The sequence below is a fragment of the Scyliorhinus canicula genome, chromosome 1 (genome assembly GCF_902713615.1).
Source record: "Scyliorhinus canicula chromosome 1, sScyCan1.1, whole genome shotgun sequence".
In the NCBI taxonomy this organism is placed as follows: domain Eukaryota; kingdom Metazoa; phylum Chordata; class Chondrichthyes; order Carcharhiniformes; family Scyliorhinidae; genus Scyliorhinus; species Scyliorhinus canicula.
Genome location: NC_052146.1, coordinates 62,775,973 through 62,788,654, shown reverse-complemented (window position 1 = coordinate 62,788,654; position 12,682 = coordinate 62,775,973). Strand labels below are relative to the sequence as shown.

General features: G+C 46.6%; 1 protein-coding gene across 3 annotated transcripts in view; it reads left to right on the top strand.

Moving 5' to 3' along the window:
- The window catches only part of hnf1a (HNF1 homeobox a), a 272,346-nt gene that overhangs the window by 59,221 nt on the left and 200,443 nt on the right, over positions 1 to 12,682 (top strand). For all 3 annotated transcript variants that reach the window (XM_038791553.1, XM_038791567.1, XM_038791560.1), the window contains exon 3: positions 7,837 to 8,092. In XM_038791553.1, the coding sequence (XP_038647481.1) occupies positions 7,837 to 8,092 (256 nt within the window). The remainder of the gene's footprint in view (positions 1 to 7,836; positions 8,093 to 12,682) is intronic.

The window sequence follows — 12,682 nt, the reverse complement described above, 5'->3', positions numbered from 1 at the left end:
CTGCCGTGACCAGCCATGGCCGTCACCGACTGCGCGACGCCTTGGACACCTTCACTAATGGTGCTGACGTCGCACACCAGGCTCGCCACTGCGGTCAACACCCTAACAGTGTTGGCCTAGGTGCCATGCATTGCCGGCGACATGTCCAGTGCCCGTAGCCTCTGGGACTCCTCCAAGCTGACACTGACATCCCGCACTGAATGTCCTGGCTGCTCCCTATTGTTTCCAACAGTTCCGGATAACTCAGTTCCACAGGCTCAGCATCAGACTGGGAGCCAGCTGGGTCCTGGGATCCAGCAGACGTCCAACTGCTGTCTCGCCTGGAGGTTCCTGCTTCCACCTGATGTACATCAGCAGCAGTGTGGGGCTCACCAGATTGTGCCGCAGAAGCCTGACCACTAACATTCCCCAAGAGGTGTGTGTATCTGCGCTGGTGGAGGATGAGGATGACAGCTGTGCCACGACAATAACGGTTGCTTCCTCCGAGCTGTTCTCCTGGAGTCAGGAGGGGGTGCCACCCGGGATGGGCTGGCGCCATTGGCTGGAGGGCCTGCGGGAGTGTGGACATGTGGTCAGTGGGAGGGATGGATTGGTCAGTAAGGCTATCACGTTTGACAGGCCCTCCGGGTGGAAGCTGTCAGTTGCTCACCTCTGCGGCGACCAGCAGCCTGTGCGATGGTGACCGCCCTGTCCTCGGCCACACCAGTCATCACCAGGGCACGCTCCACGAAGAAGCTGAGGATTCTTAAGTCCGGCACCCCACCACCAGTCTTGTCCCTCTCCCGACGCTTATGGGAGAGCTTTTCCTGAGGAGTCACAGAGAGAGGGCCGTTTGCCACATGTGGTTCACGGTGGTGGGGGGGCGGAGTAAAGAGCGGGTTGGGATGGTGGGATTTTGGGAGGGTGGAAGGAGGGTGGAGGTTCAAATGGGGAGTTGGGAGCTGTATGCTCCCGGGTTGGGGGGGGGGGGGGGGGGGGTGCGGAAATGTTGGTGTCTACTCACTCATGCTGCCTGGTGTAGGTCGTTGACCTTTTCCCTGCACTGGAGGCCATTCCTCCTGGTCACACTCCTGGTGCTCACAGCTGCCGCCATCTCATCCTGGGCAGCACTGGCTGCCCTGTGGCTGACTCTCCGGACCCTCTGGGGAACAGGACATCCCTCCTGGCTTCCACTGCTCTAGAGGCCTCCCAGAACTGCATCCCCGAATCTCCCTCGTGCTGTGAAGCAACAGTGCTAACCACTGTGCGACTGTGCTACAGGATTTGAGTCTGACAAGACAGAAGAATTTCAGGTTGTTCCTGAAAGGGTCTCTCTCCAAAGCCCCCCCCCCCCATCACTTTGAACCATGTGTGGCAAACAATGCCCCCTCTGTGACTCCTCGCTGGGCCGAGCACTGGGAAACTCGCGGGAATTCCGCTCGCTTCTATACTTCAAAAGTTTTCTGGAGAATCGCGCCCATAGTCTCCAAAATGTAGATTTTCATCCAAGAGTCTTTAATGTTCACACTCTGACTCCCGGGTTCACTCTACCCAGAACCCTGCTACCCAGGACTAACCCTCGTTAGTCTGAGTTCACACACTCCCGCATGATAGGCCCCAAGTCAGTCACATGGGGCCCCTTAAAGGGGCCACGCTACGACAGTATTCTATTTCTTTAGGCAGGGAGATCTTGACTGTTGCTCCAGTCTCCACAAAGCCTAGGTGCTAAGACCGAAGGCAAGGACTCCACACGAGGCCAGGTAGATAGGGCACAACTCGATTTATTTACAACCAACAATGCACCAATCACGCCACTGCTCACCCCACAGGGTCTGCCTCCCGACCTGCTCCCAGGTCAGAGTTTGTATCCTGTGAGGTCCTTCAATTGGGGAACTCGAGCTCCAGGGTGCAGGAGTGGGACCATATACAATGTAGGCTGTGACCCCTTAGGGGGTCATACCACCAGGTCACCCCACAGACATCAAGACCACCCTCACCCCCTAACACATTTACCATATTTCAGCCAATCCACCCAATATTGTGATCTCATGGTGCAGGTGCGTTGTCCAGGGGTGTTAAATATCTGGCCACAACTCATTGCCCCAATGCTAATGAAACCCAGAACTCACGATGATAGGTAGTTTACCATAGTTGATGAAAGGCATTGCACTCGTGTAGAGAGAGAGACAATTGGTTATATTGCTTGAAGAGCACCCTCCCACATCTAGAGTGGAGCGAGGCAAATTACCAAGAATCACCACATCTAGAATGGGAATTGAACCAGCAATGTTGCCATTATTTTTGCTCCATGCTCTAGCCAACTGAGCCAGCCAAGCCCCACAATCGACTCAAAAGCCGGGTAATGGTTCATGACAGATGGGGTTGGTGGGGGAAGGATAATCCACCTCATTATAAGGCCTGGTTATAGAGAGGCATGAGTAGAATTGTAGGCTTCAGTGAGATGGGCCCATACTCAATAAGTTGAGGTTTGAAGTGCCTTCCAGCAACACTATTTAAAAGTGACAATGGCTACCTCTAAATGTTTAACCTCCTGCGTTTGGAATTTTCTGCTCCTTATTGGGTGTCCTACATCTGTCACACGTTTCTGCCGTGACAGATTCCATTCCTGGAGAGGTGCTGATTTGTTTTGTCAATTCTCAATCTGGCTATAACAATCCGAGGGACTGAAGCTAATGCAGCCCAATCAGTAAAATGCAAATGAATCTCTCACTATAGTTTGTCAAGGTTCCCAACAGCAGTGAAACATAATCTAATGTACCCCAGAATCCACTCCTTACTCGTCAGTCTTCTTTAGATTGGGACTGACTTCATTAGTAGAAAATTAAACCTGCCAGGAATGAGTTATAGCTGCAGCAATATCCGCAGCATTGCACCTGTGGGCCCGAGAGCCGTGCCTGCAGCAACGGAGAATAATTGGGAACAGACTTCATCTTATAAACAGGACTCAGAGATCATGGCACACTGCAAAATTATTGTGAGTTTACTACTTAAACAGAAATGATTACTTCAATGAAACTGCATTTGCAGTAAAATTGATTAAATGAAACTGACTGTAATGATCTTGAATACAATGTACCTTCACTTTTAGTGAGCTCATCTCCAATGCAGTTCTAACAGTGAAGAGAATGTTCACATTCCATTTCATTTACTGTGGTTCTGGTACATGCTCATGTACCACAATTAGGGAATACCAATAATGGAATTGCAAGAATCAAGATCAAATGGTTTATTGTCTGAAAGCTGACATAATATAGTACTGAATTTGTTCTCGGGTACCAATTGCCTAAAGTGTGAGTGTGTATGAGTATTTGTCCACATACTCTATCTCCTCTGAATATTCAGAAAGATATTAGCCTTCAGCTAGCTACAGCTGTCCGCTGTATACTAAAGCTCATTTTCGAATTTGAGCAAGATCGATTTTAGTGTCTTCTGACACAGTGTAGAATTTAGTAATAATAATCATCTTTATTGTCACAAGTAGGCTCACATTAACACTGCAATGAAGTTACTGTGAAAAGTCCCCAGTCACAACATTCCGGCGCCTGTTCGGGTACACAGAGGGAGAATTCAGCATGTTCAATTCACCTAACAAGCACGTCTTTCGGGACTTGTGGGAGGAAACCGGAACGCCTGGAAGAAACCCATGCAGACACGAGGAGAACGTGCAGACTCCACACAGACTGTGACCCAAGCTGGAAATCGGAACATTAACAGAAACAAGCCATCGGTCCAATTAGTCTGTACTGGTATTTATGCACGACACTGATGCCTTTCCCCACTCTACTTCATCTCACTGTGCCAACATATCCTTCTAACTCGCTTTCCCTGAAACCAGCACATGCTATTTGCCTCAACTTGTTGTTGCAAGTCCCACATTGTACCCACACTCTGGGTGAAGAATCTTCTCATCTCCTTTTCAGATTTATTTATCCAATTAAAATATATCATATATTTTTTTTAAATTATTTTTATTCTCCTTTTCCACATTTTTCCCCAAATTTACACCCAACAATAATCAGTAACAAATGCATTGTCAATCCCCATATCAATAACAACGATCCCATCCTCCCACCAAACCCCCAAACATTAGCCCACATGTTAACATAAACAAATGACAAAAAGGAATCAGGAATCACCCATAGTCACCATTAACACATAACAGTCCCCCTCCCCCCAACCCTCCAAGACCCCCCTCCCCAATGGTCGATATAATTCAATTCTCGAAAGTGCATAATGAATAACGCCCATGAATTGTAGAACCCCTCCATCCTTCCCCTCAGTTCAAATTTGACCTTCTCAAGAGTCAAGAATTCCAGCAGGTCCGCCCGCCCCGTCAGGACACAGGGTGGAGAGGCTGCTCTCCATCCCAACAGGATCCGCCTTCGGGCGATCAACGAGGCGAAGGCTACAACATCTCCCTCCACACCCATTTCCAACCCTGGCTGGTCCGACGCCCTGAATATGGCCCCCCGAGGGCCCGGGTCCAGTTTCACATGCACCACTTTAGAGATTACCCTATATACCGCCTTCCAGTAATCCTCCACCTTTGGACAGAACCAAAACATATGAACGTGGTTTGCACACATCTTCTACCCCCTCAAAGAACCAGCTCATCCTCGCCCTTGTATGGTGTGATCTATATACCACCTTCAGCTGTATTAGCCCCAACCTCGCTCACAGGGTGGAGCGTCCACTGTCCGGTGTACCTCACACCAGAAACCTTCCTCCCTACCCTCTTCCAATTCTTCCTCCCACTGTGCCTTGATCCCTTCTAGTGGCGCCTTCTCCTCCTCCAAAATAGCCCCGTAAACCGCCGATACCACCCCCTTCTCCAGTCCCCTTGTCGTCAGCACCGCCTGCAGCAATGTGGAAGCCGGCTCCACCAGGAAGCTCTGTATCTCATTTCTGGCAAAGTCTCGAACCTGCATGTATCTAAACATTTCCTCCTGCTCCAGCCCATACTTCGCTCCCTGCTCCTTCAATCCATTTTATATTTATGACACAGAAACAGAAAATGCTTGAAAATCTCAGCAGGTCTGACAGCATCAGTGGAGATAGAACGGAGCTAACATTTTGAGTCCAGACGACTTTTTGTCAAAGCTTTGACAAAAAGTCATCCAGGCTCGAAATATCTGCTGTGTTCTCTCTCCACAGACACTGTCACCTGCTGAGATTTTCCAGCATTTTCTGTTTATGTTTCAGATTCCAGCATCTGCAGTAATTTGCTTTAATTTTATATTTATGACCCCTAGTCTTCTCTACGCCTGCCTTATCCACTTCTTCATCATTTCAAAGACCTGTGTTAGTTCACCCCTCAAAGAAAAGAGCCCCAATTGGTTCAGGTTTGACAAGTTGTAACCTACAATGTATGCTAAATTCTTCAAAACAAAAGTATTGCACATATAGCAAACTAATTCATCTACAGTAAAATGTGCTTATTTATTTAAAAAACGGTTCTGTGCATGGATTAATAATGCACAGTCTAATCCCGAGGAGGCTTGCTCTGCATATCAATACCTCCACTTGATAATTGCCTCTACCTACTGGAATCGTTTAACTATATATACCTTTGAAATGGATCAGCTGCCCTGGAGCCATCAGGTCCCTTCCTTTGATATGTTGAATTAACTTACAGTCCGGCTGGTATTTTGCTTCGGGGGATACAGCTTCCGCCCATTGTCCAAATGAAATCAAACCAGGACATGTCCAGATTCAGTCCCATTGTTGGTACCAGTGCAAGGCCCCTGCTCTGTGAGAAACACTGGGACCAATGTAAATTACAGTGAACCACTGTATGTTTCTGGCAAACAACCACATTAATCTCCAGTGCTGTAAAAACCCAACAGATCTGGCACCATCTCTGGAGAGAGAAACAGAATTAACATTTCAAGCTTGTATGATTCTTCTTCAGAATTAAAGAGAAGCAGAAATACAGATGTGTTTTGTCAATTGCCAATCTGGTTATAACAATCCAATGGACTGAAGCGAATCCATCACATTCCTTCCTCCCTTTAGCTCTGAAGAAGAACCATGTGGGCTCGAAACGTTAACTGTTTCCCTCTCCACTGATACAGCCCGACCTGCATGAATTTCTTCAGCATTTTCAATTTTTACTTCAGATTCCCAGTATCCGCAGTATTTTGCTTTTATTAATCATCAGTATGTTTTTCAGAATTAGCATAATGGTTAGCAGAATTGCTTCACAGCTCCAGGGTTCCAGGTTCGATTCCCGGCTTGGGTCACTCTCTGTGAGGAGTCTGCACGTTCTCCCCGTGTCTGCGTGGGTTTCCTCCGGGTGCTCCGGTTTCCTCCCACAGTCCAAAGATGTGCAGGTTAGGTGGATTGGCCATGATAAATTGCCCTTAGTGACCAAAATTGCCCTTAGTATTGGGTGGGGTTACTGGGTTATGGGGATAGGGTGGAGGTGTGGGCTTGGGTAGGGTGCTCTTTACAAGAGCCGGTGCAGACTTGATGGGCCGAATGGCCTCCTTCTGCGCTGTAAATTCTATAATTCTATGAATTCATTATGCAGAAAAATCCTATCCGATTAATCATAACAGTGTTGTTAGCGTTCCACTTCATTTACTGTGCATGTTCATGGATGGTGGCTGTCCCTCAATTAGGGAATGCCAATCAGAGAAACCACAAGAGTAAAAATCAAATGGTTCATTGTCAGAAAGCTGACATTATATATTACTTAATTTGTTCTCAGGTACCCGTTACATAAAGTGTGCGGGTGAATGAGTATTTGCCTGCATATCCTATCTCCTCTAGACATTCAGAAAGATATTAGCCTATAGCTAGTTGCAACTGCCTGTTGTGCGTTAAAGCTCATTGATCGGTTTCAGTGTCTTCTGATGCCACATCGAACTTACAGGACAGATTTACATGACTGATTTATGACTGTTGTCCTCAGCTATTGATGATGCATTATGTTATTCACGCTGGTAACTCCCAGAATTGAACTGAAATCTGGGATTGATCTTCATCCCAGGAGGGGGGTGTTGTGAGTTGAATTCAAGGGTTCCATTCGAACCCTCAGTGACATCTGGTATCGCATACCCTTTTGGTCGAGAGACTGTATGGAGAGATAGACTCAATATTGCTCACTTTGATATTGTAACACTACTCGATAAAACGTACATTGGATTCTCCCCGTTGTAAAGCACTTAAAGCAGGTAGAGTTGGCCTAAGCTTGATAGCACCAAATGGGGGCACAGAAAATCAACGTTACAGAGTGCCCGCATTCTATACTCATTGACTTCAAACAGGCTGTTGTTCCTTTACAAGTCAATTCCCTGCTACTCATATAGACCAATTGTACCCACAGAACATCTTCTGTTAAAACATAGCCTTAGCGTAAAATACTGTTCAATGGCTCGCAAGGATAACTTGTGGCCATTTACTTCAAAGCCATCCGAGCATAGACTAATCACAGTGTGGCATTGCACGGTGCTACATTCTTGTCAGACCCAAGTTGACATTCATGAATACTACACTGAATGTAGTAAATTCTTCACACTGACAATCCGACCAGAAGACTAAGCCAGAATAAGAGTCTTGGAGGAAAAGACAGACGGCAGTTACAAATTGTATTTCTATTGTATTGTGAATTCTTTTACGTTGGCAGGCAGGACAAAACAAATAGAAATCCAATCTAAACTGAGGATTTGAATGCAGGTTGTCTTTTTTATGAATGGATTATTATTGTATTTAGGCCAACGTGAAAACTCCAGTAAGTGAAAGCACGATGGTTATAATATGCTGTGAGCCTTTTATCACACAAGTTCCTTTCACTTTAAATGAGCCACAATTATCTCCCCTCTCTGGTTCCAGAGTTCAGCCTGCCAACGCAGAAGACAGGGCAACATGTGATAGAAAACAGACAGCAGCTGTTCCTCTTTGGAGAATTCAACAATTCAGCCCAGGGGGCTCCCGGGGAGGAACCCAATGAAGAACCGGCCAACAAGAAGATGAGAAGAAACAGATTCAAGTGGGGGCCTGCATCACAGCAAATTCTATTTCAGGCTTACGAGAGACAGAAGAACCCCAGCAAGGAAGAACGAGAAGCATTGGTCGAGGAGTGCAACAGGTAGGTCAAACAAGATGTGATAACTATGCTGGGTGTTAGACTGAACAATGCAGACTTGAAAGGTCCAAGGTTTGGAAACTGGTCTGCACATGTTTCAGTCCAGTCTATAAGATATGGGAAAACAGCTCTGGGCAGATCCAAGTGGAGAGGTCTCTGCCATCAAACTATGTCAACATTTCAGAACAGAGTCCTTGCCCTGTAGGACAAGCGGGAACACTGCAAAGCCAGTGCCTCCACGCTCCCCTCCAACACTGACTTCATCTGGAATATTTGCGATTGGGTCTGCAAATCAAGATATGGTTTAACTTCACAAATAAGATGACACCAACATAGACAGTGGACAATTGGTCTCCTTTGTGAACACTCATCCATTGAAGCGACAGGAGAATCCATCACTCAGATGGAATGCCCAAAACGATAAGCTGTGTTCCAGATGAGGTCTTTCTATCACTTGTTATAATTGCAGCACTACTTCAAGTAGTATTTAGAATCATAGAATTTACAGTGCAGAAGAAGGCCATTCGGCCCATCGAGTCTGCACTGCCCCTTGGAAAGAGCACTCCACGTAAGCTCACGCCTCCACCCTATCCCCGTAACCCACTAACCCCACCTAACCTTTTGGACACAAAGGGGCAATTTAGCACCTTTTGGACACTAAGGATCAGTCCACCTAACCTGCACTTCTTTGGACAGTGGGAGGAAACTGGAGTGTCCAGAGGAAACACACGCAGACACAGGAGAAAGTGCTCCTTACAGACAGTTACTCGAGGTCGGAATTGAAACCGGATCCCTGGAGCTGTGACGCAGCAATGCTAACCACTGTGCCACCGTGTTACATCACCATCAAACACATCTTCCCTTCTCCGCATTCAGAAGGGACTATTTGCTCTGACACTCTGGTCCACTCTTCAGTGACCTCCGATACCCTGCCCCTCCCCAAACACACACATGAGGTGCCCTTTTACCTCCTCCCTTCTCACAATCCAAGTACAGTATGAATAATTCTGAAACACTGATGGGCTGACAGGCCATGTCCTACGTTTGCAGAATTCGGAATAGGGTGGTAGGCTGTGGGTTCTATTACAATCCCCATAGAGATCGGCAACTTTGAACTTTCCAGTGAGCAACTGAAAGGATCACAGGGCAAGACAGGGCAATAAATATTTTACAGTAACACACAATCTAAAAGCAACATCAACTCAACTCTATTTTAGTAGGTAATCTATATTCAAAACTACAAACAAGAACTCTTTTTAGAGTGGGTTTCCTCCGGGTGCTCCGGTTTCCTCCCACAGTCCAAAGATGTGCAGGTTAGGTGGATTGGCCATGCTAAATTGCCCGTAGTGTCCTAATAAAAGTAAGGTTAAGGGGGGGGTTGTTGGGTTACGGGTATAGGGTGGATACGTGGGTTTGAGTAGGGTGATCATGGCTCGGCACAACATTGAGGGCCGAAGGGCCTGTTCTGTGCTGTACTCTTCTATGTTCTATGTTCTATGTTCTATCTGAAATGATCAAAAAAGATATTTTAGAAACCAAAGTGATTCTTAGCTCTCTTTTCCAGCTGGATAACTTCTAATCTCTGAGCTGCTTTTCATGGTGTGGGTTACCATGGCGATCTCTCCCTCAAGCCGAAGCTGGGTAAATCTTCCAACTTCAGTTAAATGCTGGTACCTTGGTCTCTTCGATCCGCGCATGTGCTCTCACCCGCACTTCACGTGGTGAAGGATAGAGACTTGCTGCCTCTCTCTTTCTTGAATTACTGCAGATTTACCTAGTCTGAGAGTTTTAGTGGTAGTTTTAGGAAAACCTGTTTTGTGAGGACAACGAAGAGTCCACACCGAGATTGGTCAAACAATGAAGGGGGCAAAAGAGGGGGAGGTGTGGCGCTGCTAGTCAAGGACAGTATTACGGTGGTAGAAAGGATGCAAGATGGGGACTCTTCTTCCGAGGTAGTATGGGCTGAGGTTAGAAACAGGAAAGGAGAGGTCACCCTGTTGGGAGTTTTCTATAGGCCACCTAATAGTTCTAGAGATGTAGAGGAAAGGATGGCGAAGATGATTCTGGAAAAGAGCGAAAGTAACAGGGTAGTTGTTATGGGAGACTTTAACTTTCCTAATATTGACTGGAAAAGATATAGTTCGAGTACATTGGATGGGTCGTTCTTTGTACAATGTGTGCAGGAGGGTTTTCTGACACAATATGTTGACAGGCCAACAAGAGGTGAGGCCACTTTGGATTTGGTTTTGGGTAATGAACCAGGCCAGGTGTTAGATCTGGAGGTAGGTGAACACTTTGGAGACAGTGACCACAATTCGGTGACCTTTACGTTAGTGATGGAAAGGGATAAGTATACCCCGCAGAGCAAGAGTTATAGCTGGGGGAAGGGCAATTATGATGCCATTAGACATGACTTAGGATGTGTTGGTTGGAGAAGTAGGCTGCAAGGGTTGGGCACACTGGATATGTGGAGCTTGTTCAAGGAACAGCTATTGCATGTTCTTGATAAGTACGTACCAGTCAGGCAGGGAGGAAGGGGTCGAGCGAGGGAACCGTGGTTTACCAAAGAAGTGGAATCTCTTGTTAAGAGGAAGAAGGAGGCCTATGTGAAGATGAGGCGTGAAGTTTCAGTTGGGGCGCTTGATAGTTACAAGGAAGCGAGGAAGGATCTAAAGAGAGAGCTGAGACGAGCAAGGAGGGGACATGAGAAGTCTTTGGCAGGTAGGATCAAGGAAAACCCAAAAGCTTTCTATAGGTATGTCAGGAATAAAAGAATGACTAGGGTAAGAGTAGGGCCAGTCAAGGACAGTGGTGGGAAGTTGTGTGTGGAGGCTGAGGAGATAAGCGAGATACTAAATGAATACTTTTCGTCAGTATTCACTCAAGAAAAAGATAATATTGTGGAGGAGAATGCTGAGACCCAGGCTATTAGAATAGATGGCATTGAGGTGCGTAGGGAAGAAGTGTTGGCAATTCTGGACAAGGTGAAAATAGATAAGTCCCCGGGGCCGGATGGGATTTATCCTAGGATTCTCTGGGAAGCCAGGGAAGAGATTGCTGAGCCTTTGGCTTTGATTTTTAGGTCATCATTGGCTACAGGAATAGTGCCAGAGGACTGGAGGATAGCAAATGTGGTCCCTTTGTTCAAGAAGGGGAGTAGAGATAACCCCGGTAACTATAGGCCGGTGAGCCTAACGTCTGTGGTGGGTAAAGTCTTGGAGAGGATTATAAAAGATACGATTTATAATCATCTAGATAGGAATAATATGATTAGGGATAGTCAGCATGGTTTTGTGAAGGGTAGGTCATGCCTCACAAACCTTATCGAGTTCTTTGAGAAGGTGACTGAACAGGTAGACGAGGGTAGAGCAGTTGATGTGGTGTATATGGATTTCAGTAAAGCGTTTGATAAGGTTCCCCACGGTCGGCTATTGCAGAAAATACGGAGGCTGGGGATTGAGGGTGATTTAGAGATGTGGATCAGAAATTGGCTAGTTGAAAGAAGACAGAGAGTGGTAGTTGATGGGAAATGTTCAGAATGGAGTTCAGTTACGAGTGGCGTACCACAAGGATCTGTTCTGGGGCCGTTGCTGTTTGTCATTTTTATAAATGACCTAGAGGAGGGCGCAGAAGGATGGGTGAGTAAATTTGCAGACGACACTAAAGTCGGTGGAGTTGTAGACAGTGCGGAAGGATGTTGCAGGTTACAGAGGGACATAGATAAGCTGCAGAGCTGGGCTGAGAGGTGGCAAATGGAGTTTAATGTGGAGAAGTGTGAGGTGATTCACTTTGGAAAGAATAACAGGAATGCGGAATATTTGGCTAATGGTAAAATTCTTGGTAGTGTGGATGAGCAGAGGGATCTCGGTGTCCATGTACATAGATCCCTGAAAGTTGCCACCCAGGTTGATAGGGTTGTGAAGAAGGCCTATGGTGTGTTGGCCTTTATTGGTAGAGGGATTGAGTTCCGGAGCCATGAGGTCATGATGCAGCTGTACCAAACTCTGGTACGGCCGCATTTGGAGTATTGCGTACAGTTCTGGTCGCCTCATTATAGGAAGGACGTGGAAGCTTTGGAACGGGTGCAGAGGAGATTTACCAGGATGTTGCCTGGTATGGAGGGAAAATCTTATGAGGAAAGGCTGATGGACTTGAGGTTGTTTTCGTTAGAGAGAAGAAGGTTAAGAGGTGACTTAATAGAGGCATACAAAATGATCAGAGGGTTAGATAGGGTGGACAGCGAGAGCCTTCTCCCGCGGATGGAGGTGGCTAGCACGAGGGGACATAGCCTTAAATTGAGGGGTAATAGATATAGGACAGAGGTCAGAGGTGGGTTTTTTACGCAAAGAGTGGTGAGGCCGTGGAATGCCCTACCTGCAACAGTAGTGAACTCGCCAACATTGAGGGCATTTAAAAATTTATTGGATAAGCATATGGATGATAAGGGCATAGTGTAGGTTAGATGGCCTTTAGTTTTTTTTTTCCATGTCGGTGCAACATCGAGGGCCGAAGGGCCTGTACTGCGCTGTATCGTTCTATGTTCTATGTTCTATGTTCTATGCTTTATTTCCAATTTACTATTATATACAGCTC